Raw genomic sequence first — 24,193 nt, 5'->3', positions numbered from 1 at the left:
ACAATGGAATGAAATTAGCAATTAATAACAAAAATAAAATTGGGAAATCTCCAAATACATGGAAATGAAAACAAAACAAAACACTCTAGAAACTAACCAATGGGTCAAAGAAGAAATTGTAAGGGAAATAGTAAATACTTTTAGATGAATGAGAATAAAGACACAAGATACCAAAACTTATGGGATGCAGCTAAAGCAGTACCTAGAGGGAAATTTACAGGTGTAAAATGTCTATATGAAAAAAATGTCAAATCATTAATCTAACCTTCTACCTTAATACATTGGAAAAAGAAGACCAAACTAAATCTAAAGTAAGCAGTAAAAGGCAACAATAAAGATTAGAGAAGAAACTAATGAACTGGAGAATAGAAAGAGAAAAATCAACAAAACCAAAAATTCGTTCTTTAAAAAGATTAATAAAGTTGGTAAACCATTAGCTAGACTGAGCAAGAGAAAAAGAGAGAAGATTCATTACTTAAATTAGGAATAAAAGAGGAGATATTATTACTGACCTTACAAGAAACAAAAGTATAAGGGAATACTATGCACAATTGTATTACAATAAATTAGATACCTTAGATGAAATGGATAAGTTATTAGACTCAAGAAAAAATAGACTACCAAAGCTCACTCAAGAAGAAATAGAACTCTGAATAGACCTATAACAAATAAAGAGATTGAATTAGTAGTTTAAATAATATCCATAATAAAAAACCCAGGAGGTTTCTCTGGTAGATTCTACTAAACATTTAAAAAAAGAATAAATAACAATTCTTCACAAACTCCTCCAGAAGATAGAAGAGGGAACAATTCCCAACTCATTCTATGAAGCTACCATTACACAGATACTAAAACCAGAAAAGACATCACAAGAAAATAAGACTACAAACCAATATATCTTGTAAACATAATGACAACTTAATATTTCATCATGTGGATTTACCACAGTTGGCTTCAACATTCCCATATGGTCGGACAGTTCTGTAGTTTTCCATTTTTAACTAGTCTATGTTGCAATGAATATAACATTTTTATATTTTCAATTATTTCCTTGGGATAGATTTATAGAAGTTGAATTACTGAGTTAAAACTAATTATGGAGAGTCAAAAAATTTGACACATTGCCAAATTGTTCTCAAAATAATCTGTACTAACTGACATTTCCACAAGCAGTCATTTACTCTTAATTTATTATTGGTCCCAATGATGTGTCCTGACTGCTTTTTCCCCCTCTAACATCCTCTACCTGCTCCTAATTACCCTATTATAATGTAAGGCTTCTATTAAAAAGCTGTATTGAAAGTTTATTAGCCAACAACAAGATTTATTTGATCAAGTTATAAGAGAACACTGATATATCCTACAACTGGGAGATTAAGTTCTGGTTTTTAACTATCAAATTCTTTGCTTGTAGACTTTTTCAAGAGAAATTATTTGTCACAAAAGTATAAATGTATATTAACATTACATTAAGATCTGAAGCTGTAAGAAAACATAAATTTTGAAAGTAATAGATTTACAAATTAGGGCATCATATCCAAAGACATATTGAAATCACTGGTCAAACTATTATTCCTGAGTAGCTGTTGTGCCAGCAGTTCTCTAATCAATGGAAAAGGAAGACTTTGATTTTAGTCATTACTATGGTTGACAGGTATTTTCTAACTGGCCTGAAGAGGTTGGGGGTGGAAGGGAGCCATCATTCTGGGTACAGGGCTTTGGCAGACTGTATTTAGTCTGAATCTCTCTGCTAAGATTCAAAGTATTACAGCGTGGATGTGGACATGACCTCAAATTGGGAGAATGAAAGTATCAAACACCAAAGATGGTGCTGTTGCACTGTGTTCTCTACTACACATGCATGGTTTTCCACAGTTGATCCTGCCTTGCGAACTTGAAACTTTATTTGTGTGGTCACTGGGTCATAGTTACAGCTGTTGGAAAAAAATCAAAACGGCTTTCTTCAAGTTTATTGTACCTTCACGATGCTGTCAGCTGGGGGGCAGTATCACACATTCATTTATTTAGTAATAAATTTATAATTTTCATGATCACTTTATTCATGTAGCGAATTACTACTATGTCCTTCTATGTGCCAAGCCCTCTGCTGAGACCTTAGAAATTTGGTCTTCATTTAAATAGATACTGATGTTTGTGATTACTGCTCATAATGCATTCTGATAGTGTGTTATTTTCCTTGTATTTATGCACCATAGGAAACTGCCAGGCTATGTAACTCCAGTTCATTGCTTCGTAATTCTAAGATTGTCCAGTAGTCCATCATTAAATCACAAGACGCTATAGCTTATACAACAACCCATAGGATCTGAAAACAACAACAAAGAAAGAAGCAGAAATAAAAAAAACCTTCATTCCCTACTTTCCTCATTTTCAAGATATTATCATCATTGGGACATATTAGAATTAGTTTTAAATTCCTATCTGTTAGATAGAGAAATGGAGACGTAAACAGTTGGGTGAATCAGATGTTCACTCTGCCAATTTCTTGATTTCTGTTAATGGTTTTTGTGTCTCCTTCCCTCCCCTCTCCTTTCCTTCCTCCCTCATTTCCTTCCATCTTTCCTTCCTTTTTCTTTCCCTCATTCTTTCATTCTTTCCTCTGATTGCAATTTGCTACAATTCAAAGGTTCTTGTCTGCCTAGAGGGCTAAGCCTGAGAGATGTGGCTGTCAGCATACAACTGGTCACAGCAGGGACAGCAGCAAATACTAGCAGGAAAAGCTGTAGGACTTTTGATGGAAGGCCAACCAGCTGATAGGTGCCCCAGAATAATGCATGGGGCAAAATCAGTAACAACTACTTGGTAATCATAATGGCTTTTTTTTTTTTTTTTTGCCTAACATTTGTTAAATGCTTACTCACCAGGCAGGTACATTTCTAAGCGTTTAACCAGAAGTGCTTTGCACATACTATCATCTCCTATTTAGTGGCTACAAACTGTGTCCACATTTTACACATAAAGAAACTGAGGTATAGAGAGTTTGAGTCACTTGCTCAGGGTTTACACAGCTACAAGTCATGAGTCCAGTTTCATACCCAAGCAGATGGCTCTAGAGTTGAGCTCTTAACCACTATGCAATACTGCCTTTTCTGTGATTGCTTGCAGATTCCAAGCATGCCTTCCACTCTGCTGTCAGCATATAACCCCCGATAACCATGGCTGAGCACTCCTTCAGGCAAATTACTTTCTGTGGAATTTTACACTTTATTTTTAAAACATAATCTCTGTTGCTCTCTTCTTTTCAAATAGTTTAAACAATGAGATTTCTGTGATGGGTCCCCTAAGGGCTATAGTAACACTGAATGCATATCACTATATTAAGTAATATGCTTATTTGCAGGGAGCATGTCACTCCTCAATTTCATTTCTTCATTCCCAGGAATGCCAGTTCATTTGCAACTTCCCCAAAGCCTCCTCTCCTTTTTGGTAATCCCTCAGGCTAATCTTCACTGGCTGGTCCTAAACACTTACCCGAAGTTGATATGACTCCTATGTGGCCAGCAGGGAAGCTGTAAACGGATTTACCGGTGTGAGGAAAAGACCCCCACTCAAATCCATACATTGATTTATGCCAATGGAATGTAACAGTATGTTCTATCTTTCCCCCTGCTTTCACTGCCATCTGTCCAAGTACTTTTGCAATTACTCACCTCTCATGGACCTTCTCCTGACAGAAGGCTTTTCTAACTATTCCTGGCCCCTCTATCCTAGGCAGTATATCCTCTTATTCATGCACCAGATATATACTGAGCATATGTACGAGCCAGGTGCTGTGCTAGGAGCTGGAGCTACAACAAACTCAATTCAGTGACAGAGAGGGATTCCTAAGTTACTAGAACAACGTGGCAGTGTGCGCAAGGTGCTAAAGAGACACGAGGAAGGCAGAATAAGTTCTGCTGTGGAGGGGAGCAAGACGTGAAATGTGAACTAGATATTAAAGACTAGATCATTGATCACAAAGTGAAATAGGGAGAAAGAGGAGCTTATTCCACTAGCAAAAGGAGTTCGTTCTTGACTGTTCTCTTATAACTCAAAGTGTGTCGTTCCTCCGGTTAGAATGTAAACTCATTGATAAAAATAACAGCACCTAATATTTGCTGAGATCTTGCTCTGTCCCATTGATTGATAATATACATCTTGCTAAATATTTTATACTAATTATCTCACTGAATCCTCCCCACGGTTCCAATACACACACACATACACACATACGTACACCCCTGTCTGTATTATTACACATATACAAATAAGGACACTGAGGCTGAGAGAGGTAACATCATTTGCCTAGAACTAGACTCAAACTCAGCTCTGTCAGACTCCAAAGCCTACACTTCACTATTTTGTTTTCTGTTTGCACTTTTCAGGGCTGGGTACAGAGTAGTTGCCTACTAGGCAGTATTATCTGACTGAATACATTGCAGGGGACCCATGCAATGTCCTACTGAAGAGAGGAAGGGAGGGACCATATTTCACAATACGGTGTGTTCAGATGGAGGCACATGACAGTATAGGGTGAGGCCAACATCACGATCTACTCCCAGGTATTTGGTAAGTGGGGAGAGTGCACAGGAAAGAGCTGAGAGCCAGGCCTGGGATCAGACAGGCCCCAGCAGGCACACGGCTTCTCTGCCACACAGTTTCTTTTTGAGAGTCTTCCTTGCTAATAACTGTGATCCAACTCACAGATTTGTGGACTTGGCGCTAGTTATTTAATCTTTTCTAGAATTCATTTTCCTCTTCTGTACCATGAATTTAATAATAATATCATATCATCATCATCTGAAATAAAAGCCCTTTTATTATTATTATTTTTTTCTTTGAGGCTTACTTTATATGTATATTATCTGGGAATATTTATGTATTGTTTTTAGATTTGACCTTCTGACTCCTTTCACCCATTTTTCCCACTCTCCAACCCCCACCTCTGGCATCCATCAGTCTGTTCTTTGTATCTATGAGTTTTTGTTTTTTAAAGATTCTATGTACTGTATAACAGAAATCATATGGTATTTGTCTTTCTTTGTCTGACTTATTTCACTTAGCATAATGCTCTCTAGGTCTGTCCACGTTGTTGCAAATGGCAAGATGTCATCCTTTTTAATGACTGAGTAACATTCCATTGTTTCATATATTCTATTCCATATATATATATATATATCACAATTATTTTTATCCATTCATCCACCGGTGGGCCCTTAGGTTGTCACCATATCTTGGCTATTATAAATAATGCTGCAATGAACATAGGGGTGTATGTATTTTTTCAAGTTAATGGTTCTGTTTTCTTTGGATTAATACCTAGAAGTGGAATTGCTAGGTCATATGCTAGTTCTATTTTTAATTTTTTGAGGCACTGACATACTGCTTTCCATAATGGCTGCACCAATTTACAATCCCGCCAACAATGCACAAGTGTTCTCTTTTCTCCACATCCTCACCAACACTTGTAATTTCTTGTCTTTTTGATAATAGGGATTCTACTAGGTCTGAGGTGATATCTCATTGTGGTTTTGCTTTGCTGCATCATCACCACCATCACCACCATCATCATCAGCACCATTATCACCACTGGGAAACATATGAGGCTCAGAGAGGTAACTTGCTTTGCTTGTGGAGCTTACTGTCTATTGTCTATAGGCAAATATTCAGGCTACCCATACTATGGAAACTCAAAGAGACTTCTGGCCCTGGCCCCGCCTATCTATAGGCACTTAGGAAAATCGCTTTCCCTCCCTGCACATCAGCTTCCTCTTGTGTCAATAGGGGAGATCAATGAGATGACCTTGAAAGTTCTTTATGCTGGAAGATGTTTCCTCTGCCTCCTTCTGCCTTTCCCTACCTCCTTCCCTTAGGAGAGGTACTCAGCTTCACCCTCTTGGATGATGACTCAGTTTCATAAACTGACAGTTTGTTCTGTGCCACTATCTGATGTCAACTCCAGATCTAGAGCACAAGAGGTCACTCGTGCCCTTCATGTCTCAGGAGTAATCGAGGGCAAACCAACAAGTAAAGTACAAAAATAAATAGCATTCTTTGTAAAGTTGCGCCTGTTTGAATCATTCTCACCCCAAGCTTGAATGGAAGGAGGCGTTACTCACAAATAGGAGCAAATCCATTACAGCTGAGACTGCTGCGCCCTCACTCAATAGCCCCATTTCAGCAGGATGAATGGCATTAGCACTCTCACCAGGAGTTCAGTCATGTGGCAGGTAAGTGGAGAGGTGGTTTCTGTCTTCGGCACTTTTGTCTAGCTCCGCACTGCGCCTTCCATCTACACATTTCATTTGGAGTGCGTCTCATACTCTGTATGCCAACGGACTGTGTTTTCTAAGACAAGCAGAGCCTATCAGAGGAGTGTATCATAGTTCTAGAGAGAATGTGAGTGGCCCAAGGACGTCTACATGGTTCATTTTTGGGGGAGAGAAAAATCAAACATTATTTGCTGAACTTCAAATAGCAGCTGGTAAAAGTGCAGATTTTCACTTGGCTAGGATTTGAATCCCTTTAAGATTTCGAGTGCAGAGATAAAAACCGTGAAAACACACATACCTCAAAGGAATAGAAACACCTACAAAACCCCCAGCATTTTCTTTTAATGATAATCTCAATCACACACACACCCCTTTCCTATTTAGTTCATGCCACAGCCCAGCAGATTCATTATTATTTCTGTACTAGACACAAGGAATCACTGGGCGAATCTGCCACTGTAACTGTTAGTCACTTTAAAGCAAAGAGGATGCTTCTTGTGTTTGGGGAGGAATGTTTCCCCCCAGCATCCACCGGAAACTTTGCAATCATCCTTGATCTCTTACTTGTGCATTTCTGTCACTTTTTCTCCATCCTTCCTGCTCCTGTCCTGGTTCAAGGGGAAGAAGTTTTGCAGTTTGTTTTGACATAGAATTTTTGTAACAATTGCCTTCCACTTGTGAGAAAACGTACTTGCATTACTTAGCACAGCGCCTAGGAAATAGCATCTAATTAACACCATTATTGCTCTTTTCCAATTCTCTACCCTCATTTAGGGCCTGAAGAGTACATATTCTAGTAGAAGATACTACATTTGATAGCAATATCCATTACTTGAAGATTGCAAAAGAATGGGGTTCTAAGACCTCCATCATAGGCTATTGTAGTGCTAAATGTAACCAGGCATGTCACGGCTGCACCATGGTAAGTGCTCAGTAAATGATTATTTTTACTCCATAAACATTTATTTTTATTATTTTTATTTTTTTCCAAATATTATACTCAGGGCTCCAATGACAAAGTGTCACCTAGAAATTGAAAATTAGAAAATGCAAATTAGATAAAGTCACCCTCTTTGGGAAGAGGACATGCCAAAGCTCACTTTCTCAGGCTGGCTTTTGCCGAATGGTATGTAGGATGCAAAGGTATATAGGATGTGTTTCATCCCCTATATGTGTCCCCTTGGCAATAGTATAATCAATAATCAATATTGGGAACACAAAGCTATAATCAATATTGGGGACACAAAGCAAGTTCACAGTTTAAGCAAATCATTACCACACTGTGTAATAACTGCTGTGATGGAAGTATGTACAACACTTTGTGAAGGCACCGAGGAGGGAGCAAGGGCGGTTAGAGAAGCTGAAGAAAGCTCAGAGACATCGTTTTAGCTGAAAATTAAAGAATGAGTAGGAAAGAGCCAAGCTTGGTTTAGACAGAGGAAAGCCCTGCCCAACAGGGGGCGCAAAGCCTCCTCTGCTCCCTCCACCCTTCCCCAATCCTGTGGATGGGTTGTAGGATTGAGGATGGGGCTCAGAAGAACGGCTGAGAAGACTCCAGAGGCAGCCCTGGACTGCACTGTGAAGAACGCCTCAGTCACATGTCATATGACTGAGTGTTTACTTCTGTTCAAGAAAGTATCAAGCAATAAATGAGCAGTGCCAATTTTTCTACAGAAATTACCTGTAGAATTCAGAAACCATTCTTTATCATTTAATCAGCAACTTCAAGTGTTTGGATTATAAATCCTGAAGAAGGAGAATTTTGCAGTTGACAGAGAAGTCACAAAAATCTATCCATCAAAGTCTCATGCAGCCCTTTCACCACAGGGGAGAGCCTACTTACTATTAAATGAAAAAAATAAAAATAAATAAAAATAAAAATTTTGTTTCTTGGGTCTCTCAGCCCACAGATGCTGTTATCTGCAGATCATGCCGTAAGACTACAGCTGAGCCTTGCAGAGTAAGACAGGCAAGGAAAACCATCAAGTTTGGAGAGGAGAGGGCATCTGTGGTTTGATAACTGCGGTCCATAATTACTTGTTCAACAGTTCCTAAAGGCTCTGTGCTAGGGGCTGGGTAAATGGTGGGGAGTGAGAGCCAGCCTGGGGTGGCCACCGTAGTGCACAGTGGGTGTACTGTAGAGAAAAGTGGTGGGAAAATTGAGTCTTTACCTAACACCCAGCAGGTACAACTCAAAGAAACTCCCACACAGCAGCCACTACCACGTTTACATTGTGGGTAAAGATTTAATATCATTAAAGCATTGCCAATCACATTAACTTTGTGATTTTTGAATTTGTGGCTATAATATACAAATAATAAATATACATGGCATTTAATTTATAAAGTTACTTTAACTTTATGGATGAGAAGAGCTATAAACATGAGGTATTTGACCTAATTTTATGTTTACATATAAAAGTATAGTTAGTACTTGGGAAGAACAGAAGGAACAGAAGGTCAAAAGACCCCTCTATAGTCCTCACCTCATAGTGTTATTGTGAGGATTTAATGAGAAAAATCCTTATAATCTATTTAGCAAAATGCCTGGCCTATAAATAACCTTCACTAGATGTTAGTTACATTTGTTACCACGTTTTAGAAATATTGATACAGGGGTACACAGAGAAGTTCAATCAGCTCTTGGGGATCAGCTGGGGAAAAAGAGAGCTCCTCATCTTTAAGAAAGTACCACTGAGTAGCAATCATAATTTTGTGTTTTTTTTTAAACTGTAATTTGTGCTGTGCTCTTAGCACGCCACCTCCACAAGGGCCTGTGGGCCTGGGAGGTGTTCACAGAACGCTTTCTCCATGAAGGAGGAGTGGCGAGCTCCCACATTCACGCTAAACACATGCTCCAAACTGATTTAAATGCTGATTCTTCATGATAGATGAGCACAAGCCAATTACAGAAAGACTCGGTGGCTTCTTGGGGCCTTCCAGAAAAAACAATCATGCAGATCAAGAATGTCCAAATACCAGTTTCAACAAGTGGTAGTGTAATCTTTACCAATATTCATGAAGTTGTCAAAACATGAAAGGCAAGCAGCATTATCTGTGAGCTTTTTGTTTCTCGTCAAGTGAGATAGGCTCTAACTTATACTGACAAGTGCTTGCAATAAATTTGAGACAACCTCTGGGAAAGCTCACTTTATAGGTATGTCACCCAAATTTCCCAGAACTCTGTAAATAAATGGAAACTGCATTACAAGTTATCACTACTAATAAATAAAGGATGCTTCCTGTAGCTTTCCCATTATTACCTATGTATAATAATCATTCTTGCTGCATGGAAAGTTAATTTTTCCTTTCCCGCTAAATGGTCCTCAAGTGCACAGTATGTGATAAATGATAATCCTTAGTCATGCTTTCATTGTTTCATACTTTCATGTTAGATTGTTGGTTCATGGTGCTTATTATGTTAAGATTGATAGATAAATAATGAGTGGACTACCCGTGGATATTTTTCTTGAGAAGTGTAATTTTGAGTTGACTTAACAGACTTCATACCATGTCTCTTTAGGTTAGTTTATCTCACATTTTAATGAAGCTACCATGTTTCCCTGAAAATAAGACCTAGCCGGACAATCAGCTCTAATGTGTCTTTTGGAGTAAAATTAATGTAAGATCCGGTCTTATTTTACTATAAGACCAGATCTTATATAATATAAGATTAGACTGGGTCTTATGTAATATAATATAAGACTGGGTCTTATATTAATTTTTACTCCAAAAGACGCATCAGAGCTGATTGTCCGGCTAGGTCTTATTTTCGGGGGAAAATGGTAGTTTAGTGCATCTCTCTTCCTAGTCCTATTTTATAGAAGAGTGATTGGCCTGTGCTAGGATTGCAGTACTAGATCTCTTCACTTCCTGAGAGGAACAGACTACTAGTGAGAGTGCCAGCTTCCAAGGAAATCCAAATCTTTCCCAGACCTTTCAGTGTTTGCCGAGATTAAGGGCAAAAGGCTCATGCATCTTTGTTTCCCCTAGCCCTGGCACAGTGCGGGACATGAAAAACACCTTGTAAACCTTTGCTAAATAAATGAAACAATATTCATGTATCTTCCAAAGGCTTGAACTTGGCTGTGTGACTGTGTACAAGTCACTTATTTCTTCTGACACTGCCTCTTCATCTATGAAATGGATAATGTACCAAGGTGCTCTGAAAATATAAGGACTTATAACTAGTAGCCACAAAGAATTGCTGCATCCCAGAGGACTGGAATCCACCATAACCACCTTTTCTTGCTTTTAACCTGGCACTCAGTCTAAAATTGCCTTCATTGTTTAAAAAATGTTTATTTTAGCAACAATTTGATTGATTCTGCTTTAGGTTGGTTTTCAGTTCATTTCAGTGGTAATTTCAGGACCACGCATCAATTAGTGTCCATTTCTAACGGCACATAGCAATCCCCTAATGCTAGAGACTCCAATTGCAGTTAAGGCAAACATATTAGGGCGAGGTGTTGGGGAGATATCTGCTTGAGGATAGGCCTCACAGCATACACATGATTTGAATTTTCGGTCTCAGGCTCTGCCAAGTTCGTTCTCTCGCTGTCATCCTCATGGGCACAGTTACTTTCCACAATTTGCCTTTAACCTCTTTACCTACCAATTAGTAACTCATTCATCATCCTCCACATTTTCATGGGTGACATTTTCAACATTCTCTGCGAAATGCCATTGCCATCTGCAGCCATCCTTCAATCACTGTGATGAAGCCTCTGGGACCTGAGTCCTTTCAGTGCCCTCCCACCCGTCCCCCACCCCTTGTGCTTCTCTATTTCAGGGTCTCCCAGGTACTCACCATCCATCCTCCCAGCAAAAGAGTCAATCTCTTCATTTATAAACATCACTGCTTTGTCCAAATAACTTTTAACAGTCCCCCAAAGCCTAAAGAATAGGCTCCTGAAACTTCTTAAAGGAATAATCAATACCCCCTATTACTGGGCCTCAAGCTACATTTCCAGCCTTCCTTCCCCTACTGTTCCCTTGCGTTGTTGTAAGTTCCAGTCAAATGTAAAACTTGTATATCCTATACTCCTTTACTTTTGCTTCTACTGTTTTCTAAGGATGAACTGTACTTATTCTATAGTTGCTGAAATCTTACTCAATCCTCACAGACTTAGCCCAACTGCTACCTTTTCTTGGAACCATGTCTTAATTGCTTTCACTCAGAGTAGGCCCTCTCTCCCTTTTGAATCTCCATGGAAACTCTGTACATCTCTCACTAAACTTTTTTGCCTTATATACACTATTGTGGTGTGTGTGTGTGTATGTGTGTATGTGTGTATGTGTGTGTGTACACTGGAATGTAAGCTCTGGCATGGCAGAGGTGGGCCCTACTCATCTCTGTCTCCCCTCAGCGTCCAGGGCAGTATCTTGTACATAGGGGAAAACTCAAAACCTTTTCTGAGTGAAAGGAAATAACACTCAGATCAAGAGAAACTTCCTGTAAAGGCAATAATAAATTGTTTGGGTCTCCATTCATAAGCTACAGCAAAAAAATGTATAGGCTGTACCTTCTAATTCACATATCTTTTCTCCAAATATACCACCTTCTTTATTCTTATATTATTTAATTCAATATTTATTGATTGAATGCCATGAATTATTTCAGGTTCTAAATAAATCACATTCCCTGCCTTCAAGGAACTTGTAATCTATTCTCTAGATTTTATTGTAACAGTTGAAAAACCAGAGTCTTAGAAAGAGAAGCTACTGGCTCTAGATCACATAGTTAGGAAAATTAAGACTAGAATCCAGGAGCCTAGTTTCAGAGCCTATTTTTTAATAAAAAGAGAAAGTAATTAGGTATTTTAATGAATATTAGGAACATACTAGAAGTTATTGTTGACTTTTCATACATTACATGATCTGTCATTAAAAAAAAAGACTTTCTACCCACATATAAACACAGTGTATAGTTGTTAAGAGGCCAGATATAGTATTTTTGCTTGCTAAGAGTATGGCTATAATTACTGTTGTGAGGAAGTCAGATGATTGGATAGTTGCTTATGTATCTTTATCTTTCAGTATTGATGTTTCAGCTATTAGCTAGTTAAAGACTTCTGCCAAATGAAACATGCAAACTCTAGGGTGTGACTTTGAGCTTTTTACCTTCAAGAGTCAAGTTAAAGGAAGCCCTGCAGTGAATTAGAATTTATTTATGAATAACTCTCAAGGTAGAAATGGATTTGAGCCAAATTTTCTGAATAATATTTAACATCCTAAGTTAATTGCAGGAAGATAATTTAACAAAAGCTCAGTGTTCTCATCTGATGAAAATGTACTCATTATTTCTATAACCACAAATTATACATCTCCTATTTATATTATTTTAGCCTCAGCATCACTAGTTGAATAGATAGAATTAGGTATGCTAACAACATCTAGAATTAGTTCATACATAAAAATGCCTCAAAGAATCAATTATACATCACACAGTAATATGTCATCATTGCAGGGCCCAGCTCTGCCACTTCCTAGCTCTATGAGCTTGGAGAAGTTATTTATCTTTTCTAAGCTTCAGTTTACTCATTTGAAAAATGGGCATATTAGGAATATTTACCTTACAAAAAAGAAATGAGCAATGCCATAAAACAAACAAATGCCATGTAAGAAACAAATGAGCAATGCCATAAAAATAAACTGTAGACAATAAGGCAATCTACAGATGTTCAGAGTAACGGCTATACTGAATGGCAGAGAACTCAGAAACAATCCCAATTTTTAGCCAAAGGCAGGGAGGGGCAAGAGTTGGGGCACTGAGATCAATCCTGCTGGAACCTCCATCTTCCTGCCCAACCACAAAGTCGGAAAGCATGTGGTCAAAAATACCCCAGGTGCAAGCGGGTGTAGGGCAAAGTTGCAACAACTCACCCTTTCTTTCCCTCTGTGCAAAGGGGGATTTGGAACCTAGAGGAAGGAGTACTTTTAGGACGCTACTCATTCCAGCCTTTTAAAAGGGGAGAATTTGAGATGTGTTTGCATGTGGGTAAGGGTGGGAAAAAGACTGATAATTCTAGCTATTTTACATATATAACCTCGTTTAATATGATGTCCGTTTTTACACATGAGGTAATTGAAGCTTAGATATGTAAATATAACTCTGATAGAAGTTACTTTTCTGCTGTGCCTGTGTATCTCAAATTTTAGCAAGCCTAAAGAAATCTCTCGGGGGGCCTGTTAAAATACAGCTTTCCTATCGCTACCCATCCAGGGATTCTGATTCCACAGGACTGCGGTTGAGATGGGCATCTCCATTTTAAACAAGAGCCTCAGCTGATGTTAAGGTAGGTGCTCCAGGCCACACATTCTTTTTTTCCTGCTAAATATTTGTCTGGTCTCTCTTTCCTCTCTAGCTACTCTATGGTCCTAGGTCCAGCCTTCTCCATGTCGTACGCACATTATTGAAATGGACTCTGCTTTCTAGGGTTGCTTCTTTTTTGGAGATTTAATCCACTCAGCAATCTGCTAAAATTCTAACTGCTGCTAAAATCCTGCAAAGGCTCTCCACTGCCCTCATGATCTGGCTTCCCTCTTCCCCTCTGTCTTCTCTGCTGACACGAGTGGCTCTGTATTTGTGCTTTTGTGCTTAATCAGTATTAAGCTTCTTTGGCTTTCCTGCACACACCGGGTTTGTGCTATTTCCTGGCTTAACATGCTTCCCCCCACAACATTCTTTCTATCCTATCATACCTGGTTAGATTTTATTTATCCTTCAAGCCTCACTTTGGACTTTATCTCTTCCAGGAAATTTCCTATGACCTCCAAAAGAGGTTAAATACTCCACGTCTGAGTTCAAATAATACCTTGGGCTCACTTCTCACTCAGTGCTTACCAGAGTCTCTGTGTTATTTGCTAACAGGTTTACCCCTGCAGAATATTTTATGATTCCTAAAGGCTGGAACCATATCTTTTTCATGGTGTTCTTCCATTGTTTCAATAGGCACCTGGCACATAGTATGGCCTCAACAAATGTCTGTTAAGTGGACGCCTAAACAACTGAAAACAGAGGAGAGCACAATGAGCAAGTGAATTTGTTGTGTGTCAATTTACCATACTCCTTCCAACATTAATTAAATGAAATATTTACCTTATATAAGCCATGAAAATAATGTTGGATTTCAAAGGTATTTTTTTCAGTTACACAACTTTCGTATTTTTTTCCTCTTGATGATGAGGTTGACCAAACAGATTCATGTGTCAACAGATACAAAACAAAACAAAACAAAACAAAAAGGTGTCTTAAAAATAAAAGTAAGCTAGAGAAGGTACAAAAGCTTTACAAACTAAATCACATTGTAAAAATGGATGTGTGTGTGTATGTGTGTGTATGTGTGTGTGTATAGTAGATAGATTTTGTCAGTTAAAAATTATACTAAATTTGGTATGTATTTATTAGTTCAAAAAAGTTCATTGAGTTCAGCTGGTTTTCAGGGTTCAGCTTACATATATCAAAGAGGGAAACTCAATTACAGGCCCCTGTAAGAATCGTCTGACTAGCACTTCTTTATTAGAGAATTCTCTGTGTGCTGCTCACATGTTTCTCAGTGGACATGGGAGCTCAAGGTTTGGATAAATGTGATTATCACGTTAAAAAACCAGAAAATGAGGGTGGCCAGTAGCTCAGTGGTTAGAGCACAGTGCTCATAATTATCACCAAGGTCACCTGTTCTATTCCCACATGGGTCAGTGAGCTGCGCCATCCACAACTCCATTGAAAACAACAATTTGACATGGATCTGATGGGTCCTGGAAAAACACAGTTCCCCAATATTCCTCAATAAAAATTAAAAAAAAATAAACAAAACAAAACAAAACATAATGAGTTAGCAGCTGGCCCCAGGTTGGGTAAGCGACACTTCAGAATTCCCTGCATAAGCCTATCTTAGTTCTTTATGTAAAGATGTTAGTCTGGTTAAAAACACACTGCATGCAGAATGGGGAAAGAATCGAAGAGAAAGACTAGAGCCAGTTAGGACACTGTTAGAGGGCCTGGAAAAAGGAAATGACAATAAAACGGAGGCAGGTCCTTTTCTGAGTTAATGAACTTTGAGTTGAAAGGTTGCCTTCCTAATAATACCTATGCAGTGGGGCAGTGTGGCTTTCCTTCCACCCTGCCTCCATGAGTCTCCAGGTCACCTCTGCACATTTGAGCTGTTCATTGGGCGAGGGTCATCCAAAGACTAGCTTTATTAAGGAGCTTTCTTTTGAGGGAAGAAATGACGTTCCCGTGTAACTCAGAATGTCACTTTGGAGCTGTTACAAATACAATTCCCATAACTCATCCCTGTTAAGCAAACATAATTCTTATATTGTTAACAAAACACTGACTGTCAAATCACTGTTTAATAAATGATACAATGGCAGGCTCTGCTACCAACGCTCTGTGTATCCCAGAGAAATGATGCTCAGTTTCTTCATTTGTAAATGACAGTAGAAGTCAATGGCCACGTGGAAATTTCCAAGAATCTATGAAGTAGACTACAGATTTCTCATGCCAGTTCCAGTCTGATGCAGGGAGACAGCCATGACCTATCACCATAGCTTCAGCTCTGCCCCATGCTCTCTCTCACAGGCAACACCCCCTCTTCAAGGGAAGTCAGGCTTTGGAAAAGGCAACAGAATATTATTAGGAGCCATTAGATCAAATTTTCAAGAATGTCCGTCCTCTCTGATCTCTTTAGCAACAGTTTCCCATTTTCCTTTCCTTTTGCCACTGTTTATAGTTCAGATTTTCAGAATCTCACACCCAGAATGCTACAATAGCTTTCTCAAACATCTCCCACTGTTAATCTCTCTCTCCTCCCATCTGTCCTTCCCACAGTTGCCAGATTGAGCTCCTGGAAAACTACTTTTGATCATTTACTTCTCTTTCTTCTAAGAAGTGTGAATTAAGCAGCCAGTATGTGTCTGGTAGACACCATGCTAGGTGCTAGGGACACAAAGATGAATGAGTTTGGACTTCTGTCTGGTAGTGATAGTTGGGCAATGGTACAGGTATATTCAGGGTGCAAGCCAGAGGAAATCAGTAGGTCTGGTTTGGTCACAACCCTTCAAATTCTTCACCATCTACATGATAAAGTACAAGTTTCCAGGGAAATGTAAGACTCCAGAACTGACTTGAGTCTAACTTTCCAGTTCTGAGTCTTTTTATCCTCCTTCGTAACCTGTTGCTTGCAATGAAAGTAAACCAGGTTTCATCTCCTATGTATCTGGCATTCTATTCCTACTCCTTCACTTGCCCCTTGCAAATTTTACTAATCTTTCAAGACCCCCCCAGTTCAAAAGTCCCTCAGCTTCCATGTCAGAATCTCCTTGTCCTCTGAACTTCAGAGCAAGTTTCCAGTCCCTCTTGTTTGGTGTTAATCACGTCCTATCTGTGGGGACTCATTGTTTCCCCTGGAATCCCTCCTCCTTCAGGGAAGTGACAATGACTTACTTCTCTTGGTCCCCATTGTTAGCAAGCTGCCTTGTATTGACATCTAATAAAGGTTTATTAAATAACGGAATGAACATGTTTGCCAAGACTTGTCCCCTCGTTTATTCTGGCAGACCACAATAGAGAAAATGTATAGCCCAAACTCACTTCAGAAATGTTCTCATCCAGAAAGATACATCATCAAAGAAACTAGCCTTCTCCTTTCAGGATTTAAGTTTACACTCAAGTTAGTTCTTGACAAAGCTCAACCCAATTCAATTAACTTCATTTTTCTTGAAAAGCACAAGTGTGACATGGTTTTAACAAAGGAAGAAAACATGCTGTAGTAAACAGATTATGGGTTTTGGAATCCATCAGACATGGGTTCAGATTTCTTCATTTTTCTAAGCTGCAGATTCTTCAAATCTATACAGAGGGAATAAATAATTTCCCTTCAAATTTTGTTGTGGTGATTAACAGACATATCTAAGCTGTCTGTGTTTTTACAATGAACACTCCAATTACTTTGAATACCGCCTATCACCTTTGCTTTGTACTATCCTGTGGATCAATAGGTTAGTTATTTATTTATAGCCTACCTTACTTTAGAATTTACTATATAAAAGATACTTACATTTTGCACATTGCTGACATTTAGTAAGGATATTGACAGCTCTCTCATACTCTTTCCAACATATATTTCTCTTCCTTAAATTATAAAATTTTTAAATAAAAAATAAAACAAAATTTAGCAAAAATCACTAAATGCTCATTGATTTTTCAATGGACAACAGCTTGATTCTGAAGATCTCAGAATCACAGAATTCCCTAAACAGCTCAATAAGTAACAGAACAATGGATTAGGAAATTGATGAAAAAAGTTAGAGGAACGAAGAAGGAAATTAAAGGGGTGGTTAAGGTTTCACCAGAGGCTAGTTTGAATGGAGACTCAGTAGGAACTTAGCTGATATTCTCAGGAAAACTTGGCTACAGTGAGATCTGGAGAACTGAGATGTTTCTTAAGGAGACCCATCCCAACAGATGACCACTTTGACCTTACAGGTCTGGGAAGGCTGGAATTTTTTGGGTTACTGACACAATTGTCCTCTTGTCCTTGTAGGTGTATACACAGACTTTGTGAAGACACATGGAGTGGACAGAAAGTCTGGGCATTTCATTTGTAGCAAACGGGCACTTTCAAATAGAGAGACTCAGATTTCCTCATGGGTACTCTCAAAATACAGTAAGCTTCCAAGCTCATAGGCAGGCTTTCTATATAAGCTTCCTGACTGTCCAGACCATCCCTGTCAGCCCCATTGGTTCCAACCCCCACTACACTACCCACACCATCCATCTGATGTCCCCAATCTGCTTGGCCTTCTTCCAACATGCCTACAGTTTCCACCTTCACGTCCATGCTGTTTCTATGAATGGCAGACTCCTTCACATAACTCCTTCCTTTTGAAGCCTTCGCTCTTACCCAAGGCATAACTAGTAACTCTCTCCTTCTTCTAACGTCCAACAGAATAAGGTGCAGTGTGAAGAAACGGAAAGGACAAATATTCTACTGTCGAAATGATCTGAATTTAAATCTAGCTCTTACGCCTACGAGCTGTGTGATCTTAGGTAAATTAGCTAATCTTCCTGAGTCTCTGTCTCCTAATATTTAAAATGAAAATTGTTAATTCTCTAAATTTATGGGGATCATCTGTAATATTGTATTGCCATTACTTACCTGTCTGTGTTTCTCTTTGTGAGCTCCTTGAGATGAGAGACTTTGCCTTTTTATTTATTTTGCTGTCCCACAAATCACGTAGCACAGTACCTGGTGTTTTGCAGCATTTAATGTTTTTTTTTAACTTAATGAATGCATGGTTCAAGAAAAGTAACGCAAGCACTGATAGACCAATTAAAGTCTAAGTTCTTTTGTGAAGTGCTCTTTGGTCATCCCAGGCCCACTAACTGGAATTCTCAGAGCTCTTGTCACAGCCGGCTTCACAGACACTAATTGATTCTCAGTGACTCCAGGGCTCTAACCACAGCTTTAACTCCGAACTCAGCAAAATTTCACAATGCTCTATAAATGCCAGTGAACGATAAGGTTATTTGAAATGCTTGATTCTCTTTATCGTTCCAAAGAACTTTCTTCCTTATTTTATGCTGAGTTTACTCCAAGGTCCCGGAGACTGAAGCCCCTGTAACAATGCCTTATTTCTGCAGTCCTTGCCCTTGGCTCAAAGTGAGTGGGATCTCCTGACACAACTTTCCCAGCTCGCTACACAGTTTGTCTCTCCTTTCTTCAGTGCACTTTCTCTTAACTGTCCTTTGCTTTCTACTTCTGGACAAGCTCTTTCTCATTGATGTATTGTTCTCATGGGGATTTGGAAAACTTTGGTTCATTATTTCTTAATTCATAGGCACATGGAGAATTATTACTGGAAGACATCTTAAAAATTATTGAATCCAGGGATCTCAAATAGAAAACAATTCCCATTATTGTATGAGGTGTGACTAATTGATCATAGCACCTTTCTTTTTTTTTTCCTGCTGAGGTCATACATATATGGCCTCAGAATCATTTTGAACACAATATGCCAAGGAGAAACTATCATCAATCCATGAGTCTATGTAGGAGATGATGAAACTTGTTGGACATCCCTGGTGTAGTTCAAAGCTATTATTTTGCTAATGAGGCCCAAAGGGCAGCACTGACTCAGTCTTGAACTGAAACCAGAACCTGGGTTACTTAACCCTCCACACTTTCAGTCCAGGGTTTCCCTTTCCACATGATCACTGCTTCTCCTTCAATAGACATTCGAGTCCTAGAATTTATATTCTATGCATTGGCGCATACCTAATAATATTCAACAATATAATTAAAAGTATAATACAAAAGTTTTGGCTTTATCAAAAAACATCTGTGCTTTCCTTAATGTTGTCAGCTTGTGAGGAGAAGGGCCTATGTTATGTTGTGTATCTTTCACAAGTTCTAGCTCTGTGTTTGGCATGTGGTAGGTATTCAATGAAAATTGTCTGATACATATCCAACTGTATATATATATATATATATATATATATATATATATATATGAATCAAACAGGAGTTCTATCCTTAAATTTTCACTAAGAATCACTGAAAAATCCTACTCCCTTATAGATAAGCAGTATTTGGTTAAAAGGACTTCATGCATGATGACACATACCCTCACGTTTTTTAGAGTGACACCATATATTTAAATAAATTCCAATTTCATCTGGATGTTTTAGGGGAAAGTAAATTATTATGTCAGTGAATAGGCTGCCCAATGACACGTCTACTTAAAAATACAAAGGGTAGTGTTGTAGTTTGGAGCTCAGAAGTCCTGAGAAGTGATAGCTTTTCTTCTTGTTTTTCATGGTGACATCTTGACCATAACTTGTGGTTTTGTTTATTGCTGACAACACAGAATTGTTAGGACAGAAAAATAAAGGAAAGGAGAAGAACAGAAAGAGAATAGGAAGAGAGAGGGGAGGAAAGGTATTTTACAGTATAGCAATAAGATACTAGTATTATCACTTAAAAATAGATTTAAAAAGCTGTACAACCCACAGCTAACATCATACTTAATGGTGAAAGCTTTCCCCTTAAGGTCAGGAACAAGACAAGGATGGCTGCTCTTGCCACTTGTATCCAAAATCGTACTGGAGGTTCTAGCCAGGGCAGTTAGGCATGACAAAGAAATAAAAGTCATCCAGATTGAACAGAAAGAAGTTAAAACTCTTTTAACATATGACATTATCTTGCATATTAAAAATCCTGACAAGTCTACAAAAAACAAAAAACAAAAAAAACTATTGGAACTAATAAATGGGTGTAGAAACGTAGCTATAAGATTGCTATACAAAAATAGTTATATTTCTATACACTTGCAATGAACAATCCCAAAATGAAATTAAGAAGACAACTCACATGCAGAAGAATGAAATTGGAAACCTGTCTCATATTATATGTAAAAACTAACTCAAAATGTGGCCAAGCACCTAATGTAAGAGCTAAAATTATAAAACTCTTAAAATAAAATATAGACATAAATCTTCATGATTTTGGATTAAGCAGTGGTTTCTTAGATATGACACTCAAAACACAAGTAACAAAAGAAAAAAATACATAAATTAAATTGGCAAAAGTAAAAACTTTTGTGCATCAAAGGACACTATCTAGTGAGTAAAAAGACAACTCACAGAATGGGAGAAAATATTTGGAAAGCACATTTGATAAGAGATTAATATTCAGAATGTATAAAGAACTTCTACAACTCAACAACAAAAGAATCCAATTTAAAAATGAGCAAAGAATCTGAATAGACATTTCTCCGAAGAAGATATACAAATGGCCAATAAACACATGAAAAGATGGTCAACACCAATAGCCATTAGAGAAGTGAAGATCAAAACCACAATGAGATATCGCTTCAGACATAACAGTATGGTTATAAGCAGCAAGACATGTAATAATAAGTATTGGTGAAGATACGGGGAAATTGACTCTCATACACTGATGGTAGGAATGAACCTGAGAAAAACAGTCTGGCAGTTCCTCAAATGTTAAACATAGAGTTATTATATGACCCAGCTATTCTACTCCTAGGCATATTCCAATAGAAATAAAAATATATGTCCACACAAAAATTTGTACACGAATATTCATAACACCATTATCCATGATAGCCAAAAATTAGAAACAATCCAGATGTCCATCAACTGATGAACAGACAAATTAAATGAGGTATATTCATACAATGGAACATTATTTGGCATTGGACAGAAATAAAGTACTTAGACATGCCAACAACATAGATGCACTTTGAGAACATTATGTAAAGTGAAGGAAGCAGTTACAAAAGACCACATAGTGTATAATTCCATCTATATGAAATATCCAGAAAAGGCTAATCTATAGAGACAAATTAGGTTAGTAGTAGCCTACGGCTGAGTGGGGTGGGAGTGGGGGTGGGGTTGGGGGAAATACCTAGGAAGTGACTGCTAGATGATTTCTTAATGGGGTGATGGAACATTCTACAATTAATTGTGATGGTTGCATAACTCTCAGTATATTAAAAACCTTTGGATTGCATACTTAAATTGGTGAATTATATGGTATATGAATTATGTCTCATTATAGCTCTTACTTAAAAATGATACCTGTGCATATGAGTAAATATTTTAATTTTAGTGATTAAATTTCATTTGTTAATTCTCTTCTTTCCTATGTCTGTCACAACAATCCATGTATTCACTTAGATCCATATGTATATTTCCATGACTACTGTCTTAGCTTCATAATGTGTTACACACTAGACATATTTTATGATGAGTAGGTACCTTTTATCAAATCCATCCCTCTAGAACATTTACTTTAAAAGAAGAAAGATTTAAAAAATAAAAACACCTAAATTATATTTTTTCTTCTTCATTGGAGTCATTATATCACCTTCATCAACACATGATTTCTGCTGACCGCTGGCAGCTTTACCCCCAAGATTTTATATATTTACCATAAATCTATTTCAGTGGAAATCACATCATTACTTATAACGCTACATTTATAACAGTGCTCTACGGTCTGGTAGCTTCAAAATTTGTTTGCTACTGAAAGCCTAAATGTTAATCATTGTTAAATCCATGGCAACTGAGAGAACTTAATGTTTTGATTATTTTGTACCTACCCCTTTTGAATCAATCACTCCGGGTTTTGCATTAAACTTCACTGTCTTCAATCGGGCACGTTCCTTTCTCTCCACCCTAAAGAAAATTGAAAATAAAGACTCTTTCACACGTCCAGTCATTTACGACTAAGTTCCTCATTAAATGAAGAGCACCTTTTCTTCTTATCATACAGCTCAAACAAAATGTGTTTTAAAATATTTCTGTTCCTTTGTTCAGTATAAAAACTCTTGGCATAATGTCTTTAAGTGGCTAACACATCCCTTGATATTTCTGTGTTATATGTACTGAGAGTCACAGTATTTGGAACAAAGAGGGAGAAAAAACAATATTTGTTATTTAAATGCCCGAATCAATCAATCAAAATCTATTTCAAGAAATCACAGCCCATAGAAATGAACACTTAAAATGGAGACTAAGTAAACTTTCCTCATCTCTTCTCCCCTTTTCTTATTGTTTCCTTTTACTTCCTTCCCCTTTAAGAACACTAGGAATTTACTACCCGTACCTCAAAACCGAACATGTTACAGATAATCTTGAAATTTTCCTTTTCCCTAATGCCCTTTCCCTGTCATTCTGAAGCGTTCTTTACTTATTGAGTGCCTATCCTGCATCAAGCAAGGAGCTGGGAAACAAAGAAAAAACATTTGAAAAGCATGACTGCAATGAACATAAATAAAGACTGCTGTACAATAAAACTTTCCATAGCATCGATCTCACTGAAGGGTAAAGAGGGGTGGAAAGCATTGGGGTGGGCTTCTTGAAAGAGGTACCCATTTATGTGAGACTTGAAGGATTAGAAAGAGCTTGCCAATAGGAAAAGTTCAGGCAGAATTCCCTCAGAGGAGGAAAAACATGTACCACGCCTTGAGGGTTATAAGCAAGCTAAATATTGGAGGAAGATTCTGGTACAGGGTGTATATAGGATGGGGAGGTGAGGTGGAAGAGGTGGTAGGGCCTCCTTGTACAGGGTATCCATTCACAGTAAGGACTTGGGTGTTTTCCTTGGGGAAATCCTCACGAATTATTAGCGGATATAAAACAGGGAAGTGCTCGAATAGATTAGCATTTAAAATAAATGGCCCTTGTGAAGGAGAAAGAGAAACAGAAGGAGGGAAGGGACAGCTGGATGCAGGAGGCCTATTTAGAAGGTGTCATAATCCAGGCAAGCAAAGATGAGAAATGATAATGAGGTGGGAGAGAGAGAAGGGCTTTAGAAATATTAGTAAAATGAAATTGGTAGGACTTGTGCCTGTTTGAAGGCTGAGGTTGAAAAAAGGAAAGGAGAGAAATTTAAATGTCCCTCGATTTTTTTTTTTTTTTTTTTTTTGAGTCTCTCCAGTGAGACTTGATCATTTCCTTCTCTACGCCACAATAGCAACTATTTGTTTCTCTGTGTCGGTATTATCTCTTGCTTCCATGTGCTTGTTTATTTTGCATTGCGTAAGCAAGGGTGTACGTTCCTTGAGGGCAAGACCACATAATACTCCATGGTGTGTTATATCAAGTCCTCAATAAATAACTGTTGAACTAAAATAATATTCATTGTTTTGTTTTAACATGACTTTTTGTTTAAATATGGCTAGCTCTTTTTTCAAAAATGGTGGAAGAAAAGAGAGAGGAAAAATACTAAATCTACAAAAATGTAATGGTTTATGAAATCTAAGCTATTCATAGATGAATAATTAACCACATACTCCTTTTTAACTGAGAGCTCTTTTGTGTTTCCAGCTGAAACACAGCGAGAATCAGCGTTTCTATAGTTACAGAATGGAGTTTCAGAATATAT

At 38.0% G+C, this 24,193-nt stretch overlaps 1 protein-coding gene across 22 annotated transcripts in view; it reads right to left on the bottom strand.

The window, feature by feature from the left end:
* DLG2 (discs large MAGUK scaffold protein 2) overlaps positions 1-24,193 on the bottom strand; it is a 1,902,684-nt gene that overhangs the window by 38,527 nt on the left and 1,839,964 nt on the right. For all 22 annotated transcript variants that reach the window (XM_074335659.1, XM_074335660.1, XM_074335661.1 and 19 more), the window contains one exon: positions 22,407-22,482. In XM_074335659.1, coding sequence (XP_074191760.1) covers positions 22,407-22,482 — 76 coding nt within the window. The remainder of the gene's footprint in view (positions 1-22,406; positions 22,483-24,193) is intronic.

This window comes from Rhinolophus sinicus, linkage group LG06 (genome assembly GCF_036562045.2).
Source record: "Rhinolophus sinicus isolate RSC01 linkage group LG06, ASM3656204v1, whole genome shotgun sequence".
In the NCBI taxonomy this organism is placed as follows: Eukaryota; Metazoa; Chordata; class Mammalia; order Chiroptera; family Rhinolophidae; genus Rhinolophus; species Rhinolophus sinicus.
Note: the sequence above shows the minus strand (reverse complement) of the source record. Positions and strands in the feature narration are given on the sequence as shown.